At 42.7% G+C, this 19,289-nt stretch overlaps 1 protein-coding gene across 3 annotated transcripts; it reads left to right on the forward strand.

Annotated features, from left to right (window-relative positions):
• Positions 1-8,005: 8,005 nt before the first annotated feature.
• On the forward strand, positions 8,006-18,911 carry LOC146299181 (SH2 domain-containing adapter protein F-like). Of its 3 annotated transcripts, none has more exons than XM_084684512.1 (9): positions 8,006-8,489; positions 8,998-9,238; positions 9,334-9,435; positions 11,615-11,777; positions 13,195-13,257; positions 15,444-15,692; positions 15,798-15,963; positions 16,073-16,192; positions 16,650-18,911. In XM_084684512.1, exons 2-9 carry the CDS (start codon positions 9,002-9,004, stop codon positions 16,834-16,836), a joined length of 1,287 nt encoding a protein of 428 aa, XP_084540638.1. In that variant the 5' UTR covers positions 8,006-8,489; positions 8,998-9,001; the 3' UTR covers positions 16,837-18,911. The 3 variants fall into 3 exon arrangements, with proteins under 3 accessions (XP_084540638.1, XP_084540639.1, XP_084540640.1); XM_084684513.1 differs by having other exon boundaries at positions 13,198-13,257; XM_084684514.1 differs by lacking the exon at positions 13,195-13,257 and having other exon boundaries at positions 8,007-8,489.
• Positions 18,912-19,289: the final 378 nt, after the last annotated feature.

Consider the following 19,289-nt stretch of genomic DNA (forward strand, 5'->3'; position numbering starts at 1 on the left):
CACTAATCAAGAGAACTAGTCATTGGATACTAGTTGGTATGTTCTCATGTAAGCTTGCTATTAATAAGAGTAGATTGTGTGTGTGTCAGGGTTAATAGATGTGCGAGATCAGGAGAAAGTACTGGCTAAATATTCCTTGTCATGACTACAAGGAGAGCTCCAACTATGAACTCTCTAGTCTGAGTGGTCATGCGTTGGGAGCTGTGAATCTCTTTCTCTGAGACTGTTGTAACGTCATTACCGCCTGACTGTCACTATCTATGTTTACATTCTTGTGCCCTTAGGGCTCTACGCTAATGTTTTCACCAAGGAGTACATGTGCTCCGAAATGAAAAAATGTAGGAGCACACAAAGAAATTTAGGAGCACAGTGTTTTTTTATTTATTGTATTAGTTTATTAAACATAACTTAACTTGCTGCTACTGTCTGTCCCGATGAAAACCATTCAATCAGGTTGCTACTGCCAGCAGTGTTTTTTTTTTTGCAGCTACTTAAACCCAGTGTCGGCAAGATCAAAGTGTCGTAACTCTTTATATGGCTCTGGCCCATTGGTTGCGAATCGTCGCTCGCGCGTCATTATGCTATGTTTATATAGTGCAGTCGTGACTCATTCACTTGCTTTCCATGTGAAATCAATGGTATGCTTCACTTCATCGTGCTGTTGTTCCGTGTATTGACAACAGCCCGTCACTCGCGCATTGTGCTCGTAAATTATTTTTCAAGTTTGCACATACATATTTTTAGGCGCAAATGCAAGTGAAATGGTTGCACTGTAGAGCCCTGCCCTATAAAAGATGGTCCTCTGGCCTTCAGAGCGGAGAGAGACATGATTGAGACCTAAACCTGGTGTTGTGTTGTCATTTATTGTCAGAGGTCTGGTTTTCTCTCCCAATCTGCAGATTGATATGTACTTTTTAAAATTCAGAACTCAACTGAACTTAGTCACTCCGTTTATGATCTCAACCAGAGAATGTCTAATATAGAGAGAACTGCCACTCTCGGGAAACTTCCGGGTTCCGAACTGGTTGAAGCTCCATGCGAGGGCGCTAATGAGCGAGTGCAGAATGAATGGAGGTCTATGGAGCGGTACCCCTCAAAATCCACTTTTCTCAGGATATAATTTTTTGTCTAGTAATTTGAATTCTGAATTCGAAAGGGGAGGCAAAAAACTACACACTGTTGGCTGTTAGATTGTTTTAAAGTCGCCTTTCTGTTCTAAAAAGCTTTTGAAAATGTCATTGACGTCATACACATCGTACGACCAGAGCTACTGCTTTACGGCAAGCTCTGGTGACTTACTTTTTTCTCTCAGGTCATCGACAACACAGCTGACAGGTTAGGCTCTCCCTGTCAATACACATGCTAAAAAGAGTTTTGGCTTGCTAATGTTGTTGCTAATGTTGCTAATGCTCTGACATTCTGATCCGCTTCGGATGCCATCAAGCGGGAGGTCTGGTCGTATCAGTCCTTCACTAACCAATCAGCATTCATTAGCAGAATGCTAGCGTGTTATGGGCAACAACGACTCACCCTGTAAGAAATCAAAAGGACATAAGTCCATGTTGAACATGCAAAAACTACAATTAAATCAGAGATTTCTCAACGACAATCAGGCGAAAGAGGCAAATTTAGCCGTTTAGCTCCATAGACTCCCATTCAACATGCACTTGCTCACGATCACCCCCAGTGGAACTCTGGTGGAACTGCAGCCAAATTCGGTACAATGGGGCTTAATAGGGAGTGGCAAGGCTCTCCTTAAACAGACTCTGTCTCAACTCTGTCGCGTCGAGTTGCTACCCACAATGCACCACGCAAGTGATTCGCCTGGCTCCACAGAAAATGAATGGAAAACATGTTGTCGCTCGCATCGCGTTGTTGCAGTGGACACGCACTGTCAACTCTCCTGCGTTATCCCAGAGCCTGTTTAAGGAGAGCCTTGCCACTCCCTATTAAACCCCATTGTACCGAATTTGGCTGCAGTTCCACCAGAGTTCCCCCGGGGGTGATCGCGAGCGAGTGCATGTTGAATGGGAGTCTATGGAGCTAAACGGCAAAATGTGTCTCTTTCGCCTGATTGTTGTTGAAAAATCTCCGATTTGATTGTAGTTTGTGCATGTTCAACATGGATTATAGGTCGAAAATTGAATGAACGAGTACTTATGTCCTTTTGATTTCTTACATGGTGAGTCGTTGTTGCCCATAACACGCTAGCATTCTGCTACTGAATGCTGATTGGTTAGTAAAGGACTGATACGACCAGAGCTCCCGCTTGATGGCATCCGAAGCGGAATCAGAATGTCGGAGCATTAGCAACATTAGCAACAACATTAGCAAGCCAAAACTCTTTCAAGCATGTGTATTGACAGGGAGAGCCTAACCTGTCAGCTGTGTTGTCGATGCCCTGAGAGAAAAAAGTAAGTGACCAGAGCTTGCCGTCAAGCAGTAGCTCTGGTCGTACGATGTGTATGACGTCAATGACATTTTCAAAAGCTTTTTAGAACAGAAAGGCGACTTTCAAAAAATCTAAAACCCGGCAGTGTGTATTTTTTTTGCCTCCCCTTTCGAATTCAGAATTCAAATTACTGGACAAAAAATTATATCCTGTGAAAAGTGGATTTTGAGGGGTACCGCTCCATAGACCTCCATTCATTCTGCACTCGCTCGTTAGCGCCCTCACATGGAATTTCAACCAGTTCAGAACCCGGAAGTTTCCCGAGAGTGGCAGTTCTCTCTATATTAGACATTCTCTGGTTACCCTCACGTCCACTCACTCCATTTCCTTCCCTGTCCTTTGACCTCAAATGGGATTGGCTCATCATCAACATTTAAGTAATAAGATAAACACAAAATATTGATCTTACTCTCCATATTTGTACAGGTACATTTAAGCATTATAACACATATCTTACAAACAAATAATAAACATTTTAATATATAATGAACTTATTTATTCTAACTTATAGTTGTATAATAATGAATACAATTCAACAGGGTTACATATAATTAGTTATAATCTCGTGGCATGTTACGGTGTCATTATAGAATGTTGACATGTTATTCTGGGGCAAAGATGAAGAATTATAAATCATGTCTGATAACCACAATATTTTTATGGTTGTTATATTCTTAAAACTTTGTCAGTTAACACCACAACGATGGCATTAACAATAAGCTAGTAATAGTAAGCAACACTCATCATCATTATAATAGGCTTAATTTAGCTTGCTTTGCCGAGCTAGAACAATGATAGAACACAATACGTAAGCAGTCAAACTAAAAACACAAAGCAAAAAGAGCAATGTATAGGCCCCGCTTGTATAATACTAAAGCACTAATAGTATTGATTTTTGTAAAGTTCACATGTATCTGCTTCTTGATTGGATTTGTACCACATTCTGACAGTTTTCTGCAATGCCTTAGCTCCAGCACACAAGGTCGCGACTGGTTGTCGCAAAGTATGACGTGTACAGCTAGTTGCAAGCATGCACGAGTTTCAGAGGTAGGAACAAGCTTCTGCGCAAGACCGCATGAGTTGGTCTGGAAAGATGGCGCGGTCCATTTTGCGCTCTCGCTTGCCTCACTGCGCACTTTTCATAGAAATGAATGGGGACGCCATCTTGGAGGAAAAATCTAGCTGTGTCTATCAATATAAGTCTATGGTTCCGTGTCCACGAGCGCCCCAGAAATGCACTTTCTAGTTTTGTTTAGTTGTTTGTTCAGAATTGTGATCTCCATTTTATTCTCAATTTATCCAGAATCGTGTAGCTCTAATACATAGCTTGTGTATGTATCATTTAGTTGTATTTAAAGTCATGTATAGAAGGCAGGGCACAAAAATGACTCAAGCCCAGGGGCCCCCACCTGCCTAAAGGCCGAATTATGCTACTTTCTTTTCCAAAAAACGGACACATGGGAACGCCCTCTCCAAGAACACTCAGAGAGCCCAGGAGAGCTTGAAATGCACCCCCTGAATATTGCAACTATCCGCCATAATTTCGGATAGTTATGGATACCCCCTTGGCTTTGGTTGGTCTGTAATAAGAACCGCTTGCGTCAGGGGCAGTTTGCCGTGACCAACAAGATGAACAGAATCCTTTGACCGCCAGGTCATTGTGGGACTGCTCGTAGTGGTTGTAATTCTGCACCAAGGCTGAATTTCGGGAAAGAGACATAAGATACAGTATTAGGGGACCACAAAGGCCTTTATAAAAACATCCAAAAACCGCATGTCATGGGACCTTTAATTATTTTAGTTACTTTTTTTACAATTCAAATTTGGCTGGGTGGTTAGGAACACATTTTTCTGTGGTGGGACAAACTCAGAACAAATATTTTCTAGTCACTTGCAGGGACTATTCACCTTATTCTGCCCCGCCCACTTTTTTCATCTTTTTGCAATTCCGCTTGACCGGGGATATCATTCAATTGAATGGAGAACTGCCGAGAAGTCCCGCTGCTAAAATATTAAATAATTTGGTGGATTTTTGCAAGATGCGCTATGTTTGTGTGCTACAACAAGTCAACAATACACCCTTTCACTGGATGGCTTGAAAACGACTTTTAAGTGTTGATATAATTTGTTTGCCGGTCAGATCGCTGCCCTGCACTCTGCTGTGCTGCGATAAGCAGGCATCACATTTGCCACAAATATAAGATGTTCTAACGATTTCACTGCAGGGCATATGCATTTGCTAGACCAATTATTTGTTTGTAAACATTCGGTATGCGCGCGCAATGTGGTTGCAGAAAACCGGGAAAGGATAGCATTTAAAATTGCAAAAGGACCTCACGGATAATACAAATAGTTAGATTTCAAAAGACCAAAAAGGTTGAGGAGAATAGCCTTTAAAAGATGCGAGCGACAACATGTTGTACAGAGATGTTGATAATTAAAAAACGATGCATGGCACAAGGTTGCCGAAGTTGTTGGTGCTTGTACTTTCTAATTCAGTCTAGTGACATTACGTAACTTTGTTCTGTAGTAACTAGCTAGCCCGGCTGGAACTCACTATCGTATCGACAGATTAGCAGAGACTGAGGAATATAGTAAAACGTTTTTTACACATGTCAACGTGTATGTCTAAGCAGTTTTGTATTTTGTATACAAGTTGTATTTTGATCGATGTTGCAACTACGTAAACCCAAGTCTGCACACTTGGCCATGACAACTACAACAGTGATTTTAGAGAACGACATTCTACATCTAAAAAGTCGAGCAGGGCAGCTTTCAAGAGATTTGGGAATTCTGCTTTTGGCCAGCTGGTCCGATTATTTTTCTGATTTGTTTAACCCTTGTGTTCTCCTCGGGTTATTGTGACCCATCAGTCATTGTGACCCACCTTCGTTTGCGACAACTTTACCACATACAAAAACAAAGTGAAGCATTTTCTTTTAACCGTTGGGCTGTCTCAGACCCCCCACATTGCGAAGGTTAAAAGAAAATTATTTTTATTTGCTTTTGTATTGGGTAAAATTGGGTAAACACAACGATGGTTCATTATGAACCTTTTGGTCATGTGACCCGAAGGCAGCACAAGGGTTAAACTGGCAATCTGAGTGAGACTGCGTCCCTGTTACAGTGTTTTGACATTAGCCTCAGTCAGACTCGCTCACTGGCAGTGTGCACAATGTTGTATTTCACTCCATTCTACACCAGAAACGTCAGGGAGGGCTGCCTAATGTAGATACGAGCCTGATGAAGATAGCCAGCATCTCTGATTTATTTAACCGAGCCTGTTTCATTTGTCATTTGCCTGAGAAAGGAACCTCTGTTAGCCAGGCTCGTTTTGCCCAATCACTTGGTCAGGCTATTTAAGGGTATCGGGGTCAAGTGACTTTTGTGCATAGACAAGGAAAACATTAATGTATTTGTCCAAAGGCCAAGAGCCTCAAAAAGTGAATATCAAGCCCTGCAATCCAGTGGCCAGATATATGATGACCTGATCGACACTCCAAGTGTAATAGACCGGGGAGAAGTTTGTCTTTTGCAACTGACATGGGCAGTTGAGCCTGCTTGACAGTTGTGTGACGTAGGGTGATAATTGGTCTATACTTTGTTTGGAAGCTTAGGTCCTATAAAATTCAGTCGTGTAATTAATTTTACAGTCAGTACATGTATTTGAGATTTCCCCGCAAAACCGATCTGCTAGCACTGTTAACAGTAGAACGTTAGCTAGCTTCTTGTTTATCTACTTGAGGCTCTAGTTTTTACATCAGGTCTCTGCTATTAGCCATAAACTGCAAATGTATGAGTGACAAATTGTGCTGTAATAATAAATAGTAACAACTTTTTCATCGAGGGGCTTTGGTACTGCTATATGCAACTTGTTAAAACTTACACAATATGTATCTTCCTTCCTATCTAATGGCAATTAGAAAGACGCATCTATGAAATAATTTGATTGTTGCGTTGTTTCAAAAGCTTTACATAAAATTTAGATGCACTCCAGCAGTTGTTTTGCTCACAGCCATGCCCATACATTTGGTTATAATCTTGTATCTACTTATATCATGAATTGAGAACACTAAAACATACTAAAATATAGTAGTTTATCTCTTATTTACACCCTTTATTGATATTAGCAGACAAAAGGAAACTTCGGTGTTACTTTTAATTCAGCGCCTTCAGCCAGGGATGCAGATCCTCAACTTTGGTTGGAGGTCGACGCAAAGTATGTCGGCCCACAACACTCGGACCTCTTCTTTCCATGGTCAAAACAATGACAATACAGGGTCTGATTCCGTTTTCTCCACCTGTTATGGCAGCCACAAACTGCAGTTGACGCTGGGCATCTCTACTAGCCATAAATTAGTACCAGAGCCTGTTTAAGACACTGGCTGTGTCTACTACCGCGCACTTTACGAATTACACTGCAATACAGTGCACTGCAAAACAGTGCACTTACATATTCAGTGCACTCCGTCGCTGATAAGTGCTGTCTGAAATGGAACACTTACGTTAAACACTTGGCGGAAGTGACGGACGCAAATCTGCTCGCGACACCTGCCAAAATGAACGCGCTTCTCCACCCCAAGTGGAAAAAGCTGCCGAAAGGTCTCCTCCTCTTCCGCTACCAAGATGGCGCCCGTTTAGGGCGAGTAGTGTCCATCGTTGAACACTGGCTGTTTATCAATCCACGTTTTTTTCCGTTCTTGTGTTTTTGCGAACTCGTTTGACGTCATCTTTCATTGCCCAAGTACGGTTTCAATCCAAAGAACACAAGTCACCAAGAACGCCAAAAATACCCGGGAATGTTCTTGATACGCCCCTTTTATCGAGGATGCATCGGATGGTGACTTGACCAGCAAGAACGCTTCTGATTCCCTAGAAGTCATTGCAAGATGTCAAGCGAGGCGGACAAACCTCACAACTGTAATTTTTTACTTTTCATATTTCAGCTAAATGATACTTGTAAATCAGCATCTGAATTCAAATGTGACGAGAAATAGGCGGTGTAGTCGCTGAAAATGATCTTATTTTATTGATGAAACGCCTAATTTGTAAATCTGCTCAGACTTTTCGATAACCTAGTTAACATCAGGTCCTGTAAGTTAGCAAGGGCTACAGAAAACGTAAAATTACAGGTAGAGGGACCATTTTTTAGCTTTGTTATCTAGTTTTTGTAGTTAGTCAGGGTTATCATAATGCTGCGAATCCAGGAAAACCCTAACCATCTCAATTCATTCTCCGTTCTTTGCATCCTTGCAAGACCATTCTCGCAAGGACGCTTGCAAGAACGTTCTTCAAAAGAATGTACTTGCGTTCTCAGCGTTCTTCGGATTGATAAACAGCCACTGTTTTTTGGACCGTTTGCAGTGCGCCATCCGGGTACTTTCAGTGCACTGAATTCTGCTGGTTTTGTGAGTGAAGTGCCCTAAGCACTGAAAGTCAGTGCTCGAAGTGCACAAGTGCGCGGTAGTAGACACAGCTACTGTCTTTTAGCACCGTTATAAAGTGGAAAGTATCCAAACCGGAAATGAGAATACGCGGATGGCCGCGCCCGTCGTGACTTCCGGAATAAGGTCAATAAACAGAGGAGTGAGGGGTGGGGGCCTGAGTTACACTAGATTCCAAAACTTGGTTTGGAATGGTCTTCCTTACTTGCACTGCCTCTCCGGCATTTAGTGCTGTTAGCCATATTAAGCTCGATTATAAACATTAGTCAGATATTTTACTTGGGGGCACACCTACGGGAACGGAAAACGAATTATAGTACGGACGGGGCAATTTTTGTTTCATTACAGCTAGGCTACATTGTGCGATAAACTAGCTTAGTGCTACAACTAGCCAGCAGTGCAACCTAGCTAGCCAGCTAGCTGGGCGAAACTGTTATGCCTCCATTGTTGTCTTGCAGACGATATCGAAATTCATTCATTAGATCGCCATAACGTTCTAAGGTTGACACAAAACAACTAATTGTGGCCTGACATGATTTGAAAAGTGACGACTCGTGGTGTGAAGTTAGAGTTAGCACAACATTGTAGCTAACGTAAGTATTGCTATATAATTTTCTTACCGGCTAGCTAGGTACATTTCGAAACGCATGGTATCCATTATCTAGTCAAGTTCAACGTGTAAGATATTGTTGTTGACATAGTGACTGTGGAAATTACTTTTCTTTGCCTGCTTGAGACGAGCTTTATTGTCTAGGGAAGAACTTGCTCGAATAGTCAGTAATCCCCTCTATTCGGCGAGCCTGCGTCCAGCTAACGAAACGAATAGATTACAGTAGCCTACTCATGGGCAAAGTCCTTGCCACCTATTAAGGCGGTGTGCCATTTCTTTAATTAATGTCTATCTTAAAGCCTTCTCTTTAGTCGAAGTTTATGTAAAATTACCTGAAAGATGTGCAATGTTGCACCGTTACCATATGTATATGATATATTACCCCACAACAGAATGCACACTTGATTTAAACCCTAGTCAACAGGGTTCACAAAATACAATTATTAGTAGTAGTTAATATCTTCAATTTCACCCATGTTTGTTCTCTGCAGACCCATGGCCAAGTGGCTGAAGGACTACCTAAACTTTGGTAGCAGGCGTGACCCCCCTCTGCCCCCCAGGCCAGACTACACGGAAAGTGAGATCCAGCGGGCCTACAGAGCCCAGAAAGACCTAGACTTCGAAGACCCTTACCAGACCTCTGAAAAGGAGCCCCTTAATGGCACCTGCAGTGGGACATTGAGCCTGCCGGCTTTCCCAGCATTTGGTCCCATCTTGTCCAACGGCGTGGCGGTAACGAACGTGAAGTGACACAATTGTTACATTGCAGTGTCAGTTTTTTTTTTTACGTGGATTGATTCAACGCAATTCCTTGATTGTGTTTCAAGGTGAAGGTGGTGTCACCCAAACATAGACTCATCAAAGTGGACTCCCAGGAGTTTGGGCGCTGTAAAATCCCCCTGAGCACTGTGACCATCGAGGTGGAACCGGTATGTAATGTTGGAGGAAGTAGGAGGAACTTCTAAGTTATTACTCTCTACATTCTCAACCCATGTTCTCTCCCTCAAGGTCTACTTCTGTCCAAAGTAGTTACAACCAAAGCTTACATACAGGGATGCAAACAGTGCGCTTTTCAGCACCTCTCGCTTTTTTCACGTCAGTTTGTTTTTGGGGGGGGGGGGGGGGGGGGGGGGGGGTCTGATTATGGCCCCGTCCACACTAGCCCGGGTAAATACAAATACGCGTATTTGAATTGAAAACTATCGCCGTCCACACTAGTGTTTTCATATTGTTTTCCAAATTTTTGCCCTCCAAACTAACACGGGTACATGACAATCGTTGTCATGGTTACCCTCCCTCCCGCCGCACTGCTCTGTTTACAAACTCCTCGGGCAATACTATTTGGTGTTGTAAAATTGTCCCACTAGCTAGCTGTTCAACCAGGTCTCACCCAGAATCGCCACTCTATGTTTGGTTTAAATCGTCTTCTCTGCCTTGTCCCCCTATCGTTCAGGCACACAGAGTACAACGCTCGCCTGCGTAGGAGTAACGCCTATCTATTAAGTGATAATACCTGTATCTGAAGTACACTAACTAAACTGGTAAATACATTCTAGAGATAGAGCAGCTTATTTCTTTAACCTTCCATGTTCATCTTGACATTATAGCTATAGAGTGCAAGCTACCCCCACTGCCATGGCAACTGAACGTCATTGTATCTGAAAAGCTCCCTGGACCCCGTCCACACTACCACGCGAACCCGGTGTTTTCAAATGTCTCCGGCTAGGGGAGCATATTCGTAAAGCTCCGTTTTCAGTGTCCGTATACGCCGTATTAGTGTGGACGGGAGGTGCAAACGCAGACATATATGCGTTTCTAAATGTACCCGGGCTAGTGTGTCATTCGCAACAACACAGGCTAATCAATTTGCTAACGTCTAGCCTACCTGTTTCTTCCTTAGCAAAAATAATTGCGTGACAAAACCCAGCGAAAAGTTGATTCTGAAAATCCCTATACATATGTGTCCCTGTCCCTGTACATATGTGTAATACAGTAGATATGCTTTGTGCTAGTGATGGGGGAAACAAAGCTTTTCGAAGCAAGGAGCTATTTGACACAATTGTCTCGAAAGTATCGCTTTTTCGAAGCGTTCGATACATCTTCTCCATAGGGACATCTGCTGGTCAGTTTATGGTATGGCGACTGTATGGAGCGATGGAAGGAATCAAGTGACGTCAAGTCCTCGAGACGTCAGTCTCATAATCGTCATTGACAACTTGATAAATAAAGGTTATGTGACAAATGTTTCGATTTGCAAGTGTCAAAAATATGTTATCATATATCTTGTTGTTTTATAAACAACGTAACGTCTTTGCTACTTTACGTTTATGATATTTATTTTTAGGTTCTTATAACATTAATTACACATTAAATTCAACTGAGTATGGCCTCGTGGTAAGAGCACAACCCCTCACTCAGACGTAGTGAGATCGCATCCCCTCATCCCGTTTTAGTAGAAGTATATGCTAAAAGAATATATTACTATATGATCATGTAAGCTAGCGGTTAAGGTTTTGGAACATGCTTTTGCAACTGGGAAAGGGATGGCCACATTTGAAGGCTGGTAAAACTAGAGAAAGATGTAGGCTATGTGCTTGTGTACACCTACTATCTCATATCTGTATCTATCGGTGTCTATCTCTGGCAATCTATCTGTATCTCTGGTTCTGTCAATGAATGTAGTGTCCGTAAAAAGGCATATGTCTCCTCTACCTACGAACCTACGAATATTAGTGATGTCTGATGTCTTGTAAGCGTTTGAATGAAACGCTGTTTGTCTCAGCTGCTCGTGTGACGTCCGATGCTTCGGACGTCGCTTCGACACTTCGACTCTGATCACGTGGTTTTTGCCCATTTGAAGCCACGCTCAACACGTTTGTATCGGTACAAATTGTTTCGAAAGGTCGATACCGCTTTGTGAGCACGGTATCGAGCGTTACATCACTACTTTGTGCCACCTTCAAGTAAAAGTGCACGGACATAAGGTTCTCAGTACATTTACGATTTCACTCATTTCAGTTTAAGTGTTTTGATGAAGTAATTGATTTTCATTGTTGTATGTATCTTGGGCCTCATAGTATTGTCTCTCTGCCAACCTTCCCCTCGCAGGTCATCCCTTCTGCCCCTGCGGTAGGTGACTCAGACACAGACTACTCTAACCCGTTTGATGCCCGTCCTGACCCGAGGGTGAGAGGAGACTGGGAGCCCAGACCCACTCCAGCAGACTGCAGCAGCTACATGGAGCCTTTTGAAGCGCAGAGGGTCATCACAGGTCAGTTAGCTTAGCCATACGTCCTTATTCCATCTTCGGCTTATTTACCTTCAGGTTCATTGTTTAATGAGTAAAGGTGTACAGTAAAATTCTCAATGGTACAACACAGCCTCCACAAAACTGCTAAATTTTGTAACGGTCAAAAGCCGACTTGACTCGACCAACTGTAAGTCAATGTGGGTGGGGCCCTCTACTCTGATAGGATAGATACTGTTCTGTGACACTACAGGGTGCACGTGACCATTGGATACGTGTCTGATGGTTTAAAACAAAAGTTTGACCATGCTTTTACCCATTACCCAATTAAACAACATTTCTCAAAGGAACCTCGATTACATAAAAAAAAAGACTGATAGACAATTACTAAAGTGTTACTGTAAAGTGTTACCCATCATACCCATCAACATTTGCGTACCCAGGGCTTAAATTTGCAACCATTTTTGTCGTATATGCTCCCCAAATTAAATCTGCGACCTCAAAATATATTCAGAAACATTTGTGTGAGTGCAAATAATTGTTAGATAAGACCTGTTTTAATTTCTTTACAAAATGCTTGCTACTGTACAGTAGGCCCAGGGGCACCATATAGGGGGGAAAAGTTGATTCTAAGGGTGAAAAATAGGTAAAAACTAATATGAAATTATATTATATATCATATAAACCATCATCATTGAGTATACAGGGTTTCCCGCAGGAAATGTGTTAGTTAAGGTGGTAGGGTGGGGTTTACCGTCAGACCGGGACTGGGGGGCTAGTTTATGCAATAGACTAATGCGAGAGGGGGTAGTTTGTGCGATAGACTAATGTGTTCTGCAGAGAAGGGAAACTGGCGTTTAGGAATGGAAGGGATAAAAACAGGAAAGATTAACACGGCAGATATTGCCCCCAAAAAAATGACTGGGTTAAGGCGGCAGGCATGTGTTGCTTAGGCAGCCGCCTTAACTGAAAAGTGCTGCGGGAAACCCTGGTATATATATCTTTCAAATATAATAATAAAATTAATGATCTCTTTGTTTTTACTTGTTTGGCAATAAAAGTTAAATATCTAAAGTAAACGTCCATATTGACCGACCCCCCCCCCCCCCCCAGTCAGTAGACGCACTAGTCGCAGGAAATAGTGATCACAATGTCGCAGAGTAAACGTAAATCAGGTTTTCAAAAAAGGTCAGCGAAAAGAGAGAGAGGAAAGACAAAGGAGACGTTTTCAATCTGTAACCCAGTTTTTCACCAAAAAAGGAGGGGAGCCACTAGCCAGTAGTCTGTGGTATTAACCTGTTGGCTTAATGTCCATAGTGAAATAAACTAGCTAGCTGCAGACTAGTGTAGCCTACATTTAATCAACATTTAATCAGTACAGGGAAACGTTAAGCAATAAATTCATTTTAAATCATTGTCCTGACTCCCTGCCCCTTTTTAGCAGATGAGTCAGCAGTACCCCAGTCTCCTCATAACTGTACCCCTCCCTGTCCCAGTGAAGAAGGTGAGCAACATTGTGTTAACGACATGCCATACAGCATCATTCTAGGGAGTCTGGGGATTTTTTTCTGTGTCTCCTGCTCTTTTTACTATAACAAAAAAAGAAGAAATATTTATTAATGACAGAAATTCAAACAAATTATTTTCTCACATAATGATCATTATGATATGATAAAAAATAAACTACTGCAGTGTGGCGGCAGGGGGGGGGGGGGTGTTTCATTTCAGACCGGTGGGGGGGTTCAAAATAATTCCTTTGTTAATAATTAATTACACAGAACTTTATATTACATATTAATCCAAAATGATTCACACCTTCACAAAATCCACAACAAAAAACAAATTATTTCTGCATATGCAGGTAGCAACGCTAGTGCTAAATAACTATTTAACTGGTTGGCTCCATGACGGCGGGTAAGTAGCTAGCTCCTGAGAAGGAGGAAGAAGTGTGGTAGCACAGGAATAAGGAAAATAAAGTTACAGTGATGATGAGGATTAGAGATGCATGGTGGAAGAAGACAGAAGTCATAAAAAGGATGTTGACCCAGGTTTGTGGCCGGCAGATTTGACTGACAGGGACAGGGAGGCTTTTGTGAGGGCACTGGCAGAGATGATGATGATGATGATGATGATTATTATGATGATGTACACATGCCGACTTGCATGTACAAATCACCAGCAGTAAATATTGTGCTAGTACTAGTATTGAACTACAACAAGCAAGACAGTTGCAAGCTTTTAATTAGATGTATGTAAAGCTTTTGATGGGACAGTTAAGTCCTAGATTTGTGGTGACAACAGCTGCGCAGAGGGGGCCAATTAGATTTTTTTGTCATGGGGCCCAAAATTCCTGGTGGCGCCCCTGAGTAGGCCTATGTGGTTGCTTTGAGCTGGTCCAGTGACTGGTCTACCATTCTATCCAAAATTACATAACCAGTTAAACTTCATCTTTACGTTCTTAACTTTAATGCAGATTTTAGATTGGTTAAAATTAGCCGTCAATCACTCTGTCACTGCGCTACGTGGTCACATGACAGGGGGCTAACTCATGCCAAAAATTTGAAGACCTGAAAAGACAGCTCTCTATTTACCAGTCGATCTACGTTCCTACCCTCACCTATGGTCACAAACTATGGGTAGTGACCGAAAGAACGAGATCGCGAATACAAGCTGCCGAAATGAGCTTTCTCCACAGGGTGTCCGGGCTCTCCCTTAGAGATAGGGTGAGAAGCTTGGTCATCCGGGAGGGGCTCAGAGTAGAACCGCTGCTCCTCCGCGTCGAGAGGAGCCAGCTGAAGTGGCTCGGGCATCTGATTAGGATGCCTCCTGGACGCCTCCCTGGTGAGGTGTTCCGGGCACGTCCCACTGGGAAGAGGCCCCGGGGAAGACCCAGGACACGCTGGAGGGACTATGTCTCTCGGCTGGCCTGGGAACGCCTCGGGGTCCCCCAGGAAGAGCTGGTGGAAGTGGCCGGGGAGAGGGAAGTCTGGGCCTCCCTGCTTAGGTCGCTGCCCCCGCGACCCGATCCCCGGACAAGCGGCAGATGATGGATGGATGGATAACTTAATTTTCCTGATATTAAAATCTGCTTTTGCAAAAGCCGTGGGCATTGTCAATATGGCTTCGAGATATGACATTTTATTATTCAATCCAGCTCTTGTTAAATTTACATCAACGTATAGTTTTTTTTGCTGGAGTCTTCTCCCATTTCTACCAGTGATGCTTGATTCAACTTGTGTCCACTACCTGCGCGAATTTCAACAGCGCACCTGGGTTGTAGGTTGCCAGGTTGAGGTCACAAATGGGTTGAAATTTGTGTGATGTGCGATTGTGTGAGTAGGATGCGTTTTGTACATGATCTGGCAACTGGACATCCTTGAAATAATATATTGATGTGATTATTCATATAACAAGGTTTGGGCCGTACAAATTATGTGAATTTACCGTAAGAAATAACAAAACAGGATGGGGGCAGGAGATGGGTGTGAAATACGGTAAACTTCCAGGAAAACTGGGAGTGTTAACATATATGACACCCATGGTTTCAGTAAGGTGACCCACTAACCGGCAAATATTGATAACTATCAACAGTTACAATTGACAATAATACTAAGGGAGCTGATCAATGAATTTATTGATTTCTGTGTTTGTGGTATGCTCTTTGTGTGTGTGTACTATATTTATCTATAGACCTCCAGCATGGCCCTATGAGCACCATGCCCATGATAGGGAATGGGGATCAGCTGTATGACAACCCCTATGAGGAAAAGACCTGCTACTACCACCAGGGAGCACCGCTGCCCCAGCGAGGGTCGGAGGGGCGGCTAGCCCCTGGTGATGAACGGGATAGCAGGCTGCCTCAGGATGATGAAAGGCCTGCAGATGAGTATGACCTTCCCTGGGAGTGGAAGAAGGACAACATCTCTAAAGCCCTTGCAGGTAGGGTTGGAGACGTAAATGTAAGTCAGAGATATTTGATTGTGTGAGTTGGGTCAATGTTATTCACAGTATTATCACTCTCTCTTCATCTCTCTGTCTCTCCAGTGCAGTTTGAAGGGGCTGACCGATCATGTGGCCAGCCAGAGCAGGCTTGGCACTTCAGGACTAGCCCCACTGACACAGCAGGCACCTCCAGCTTTCGTAAACCAGGAGATTCCCTCCCTATCCTGGGAGAGAGAGTGGACCCGTCCTTGTCCCTGGAAAGACAAGTGTATGTACTTATGCATCTTGCCTCTGACCTATCCAGACAGACACAGGTCATTGTGATTTACTACAGGAACAAGGGTAAGGTGTCACTTGTGTGTTGCCCCTGTGTCCAGGTGGTACCATGGGGCTGTGAGTCGTTCAGAAGCAGAGATGCTGCTCACATTGTGTAAGGAGAGCTCCTACCTCGTCAGGAACAGCCAGACTTGCCGCAGCGACTACTCTCTCTCCCTCAGGTAGGACCCCTAAATGATTGATTGAAGTTGTTCGATTAGATCCCCTCCTGCTACACTCTCCGAAATGCTTTCTGATGTCAGTGTATCTTCCGTTTGTTTAGTCAGTGTCAAACTTCCATCTTTGCATGAGGGCTACTTCTGATCTTACCCATTCTACCTACCCCCTCCCTCCTCTTCAACCTCAACACCCTGACCACCTCAAATTGTTTTGATGAGTATTCCAGCCTTGAGATACTAACCCAGATACTTATATGTATTCTAAACATTGAGAACACAAGCTCCAGTCCTTTCATTTAAGTCTCTCACTTGAGTCGTTGAAAAGAGCCCAAAAAAGAAGCAGGCAACCCTTTTTGAGAAAAGACTGGGATTAAGTGCTCCCCAGGGCCCCGCCACCACTCTTCTGCCAGAAAAAAGCTCTATGTGGACACAGGTGCTAAGTTATTTTATTTCCTTACAGGAGCTGTAAGGGCTTCATGCATATGAAGTTCACTCAGTCTGCAGATGGCCGTTTTGTCCTTGGAGAGAATAGCCCACCATTCTCTACAATACCAGAGGTCATTTACTACTACACCACCCACAAACTGCCCATCAGAGGCGCAGAGCACCTGTCTCTGCTCTACCCTGTCATAGTTCAAACTCTCTGACACAGGCACACATACACTTCCACTGCTACTAAATAACACAATGGCTCTCATTTATGAAACAACATACAACAGAAATCAGGTAGTTCGGTCATTCTATCAATTTGGATGTGAGAGAAGGCTACGCAAACCTCAAGTCAAGTTTCAACTCCTGCATGCAAGTTTTCAGCATAGATTTGTGGTGCAGCATAGTAATCTATCTGAGTTGGAGGACCAAATATTCTGACTAGCATCTAAGCACATGCAGCCATTGCTCAAAAAAAAATCAATCGTACACAATTTAACGCGGTTAAGATAAATTTCTCTTTCATTTTGAAATGGCTTACTGTGTTAGGCAGGGATCTTTTTACTGAGAGTGATTGGTTCAATGGACTTCAGAAGAGTTTCCATTTTGAAGTCTGAGAAATTTCTCTTCATGGATGTATTCTAGATCTCCATATTGTAAACCCTGGAGGTGAGGCCTCTAAAGCGAACTAATAAAGGGGTGTGATATTTAAATGATTTTTTTTCAGCCGCCACTATGCTCCTATCATTCTTATGTACGCCGAGATACAAACGTCTCATGAGTCATGTGAACCCTGCCATTGAATGATTTATGTTCATATATCTACAGTGGTTTCTATATTAGAATTACATGAGGGCCAATGAATCCCTGACTGTTACCCTTGCTGTCCTGTCAGACACTCTTGCCAGTCTGCTTGAGAACAGCCCACCTTGATCAATCCCAACCGTATCTATCCATGTTTATGGACTAATGTTGTTACTTGTTGACATATGTTTTTATTTCAATGGACACTAAGGATAATGGACACTATTAGCTCCAGCATTCAGTGCCACAAAACTCGCAACACTAACCCAAGATCATATGTAAATCAGTTTGAATGTGACTGATTTACCTGATGGTATTATTGTATACTGTTGTTTGGAAATAGCGCCTCACCCCATGTTAACCTGTTTACTTGTTGTCCATTGACTTCTTCCTTACCCGACAGTGGAGATCTGTGAATGTCTGTGCCATAAATACAGTGTGTAGTCTTCTCTACCAAGAAAGTCACAGATACCCTCTTTCCACCAAAGTGAACCGGAAGCTAGTTCGGAGCTGGTGCTAGAACCAGTTCAGAGCTGGTTCAAGAATAGAGCCTTCTAAGAACCGGTTTGCTTTTCCACGGGCTATAGAGCCACCACAGACCCACGTCATTACGTCACTGTATACGTCTCATCTTTCCCAGCAACGCTAGTGCGGCAGTGCCAAACACAAAGTAGAGCCCGTTTTTAAAGGCTTTTTATCAATCCGAAGAACGCTAACAACGTGAGGATGAGATGCGTGTTTTCATGGGCTTTGCGCAATACCCTGGACTTGCAGCAGTATGACAACACAGGCATTATCAGCTCGACATATTATAACCTTTTGCTGTATAGTAGTGTATTACATTTGTTAAATAAAGGCTCAATAGCTAGTAACATTTGTCATTTCACTCATTTGATAGGATTATGATAAAACGCAGCAAGCTAGGTTATCAAACAGTCGGAGCAAATTTACAAATTAGCAGTTTCATCAATAAAATAAGCACATTTTCAGCAACTACACTACCCACTTCTTGTTACATTTTGATTAAGATGCTGATTTACAAGTACCGTTTAGCTGAAATATGAATTGTTAAAACTTAAAGCAATGGCGGTCAAACTATTCTGTTTGTTGGTCATGGTAACTCCGCCCCAAACGGTTCTTACTTGGTTCCCAATCTAGCCCAGCTCCAAAGTGGTGCTATTTGCGAACCACGTACGAATCACTTACGAACCACTTTTCTGGTTCTCAGACTGTCGAAAGAGAACAAACTGGTTCTCGATTAAGTACCAGCTCTGAACCAGCACCCAGCCCAGAGAGCAGTGAGACATATTGCAGTGTTCTAGAAAAGCCCATTGCTTTGCTTTATGCTCATAATGATATGAAAAAGCAGAGGTAGATTATTTACTGTGCTGTTTTTATAAAATGCTGTTTTTGTAATATGCAAATAAAATGTGATTGTTTTGTTTAATAAAACCATCTGTTTAATAAAACCATCTGTGTTTCAATTCCATATTGCTCAGACTTCAAGTTGCTTTCTTAGTACCCAAGGGCAAATTTGTTGCACAGATACAGCTATCCAAAAGTGTTCCACGGGAGGATTGGTAAACTAAACTGCGACGCACCAAATATTAATTGGAAAATATATAATTGGAAAACTAAGATTCTTGTGATTCTATTAATGTAAACCATTTCAAGATTGAGTCACAACAGCAGGTACAATCAAATGTTTTTGTCTGACCACAAACATGAAAACACACAGTAGGGCCCGACTAAGATTTTCTGTGGTCGACCAAGACTCGACTAAAACGTCTAAAAATCGACTAATCGAACTTTGAAACGCAAAAAACATTTTCGCCATCTGACTCGATTGCTGCTGGACATTGCAGAT

Source organism: Hypomesus nipponensis, chromosome 3 (assembly GCF_054491055.1).
Source record: "Hypomesus nipponensis isolate SF chromosome 3, ASM5449105v1, whole genome shotgun sequence".
Classification (NCBI taxonomy): Eukaryota; Metazoa; Chordata; class Actinopteri; order Osmeriformes; family Osmeridae; genus Hypomesus; species Hypomesus nipponensis.

Excerpts from the sequence above, each read along its gene's own strand:
- LOC146299181 (XM_084684512.1), top strand. The coding sequence starts at position 9,002 with ATGGCCAAGTGGCTGAAGGACTACCTAAACTTTGGTAGCAGGCGTGAC. Across the intron at positions 9,239-9,333 it reads TCTTGTCCAACGGCGTGGCG|GTGAAGGTGGTGTCACCCAA; the intron begins GTAACGAACGTG and ends TTGTGTTTCAAG. Across the intron at positions 13,258-15,443 it reads TCCCTGTCCCAGTGAAGAAG|ACCTCCAGCATGGCCCTATG; the intron begins GTGAGCAACATT and ends ATTTATCTATAG.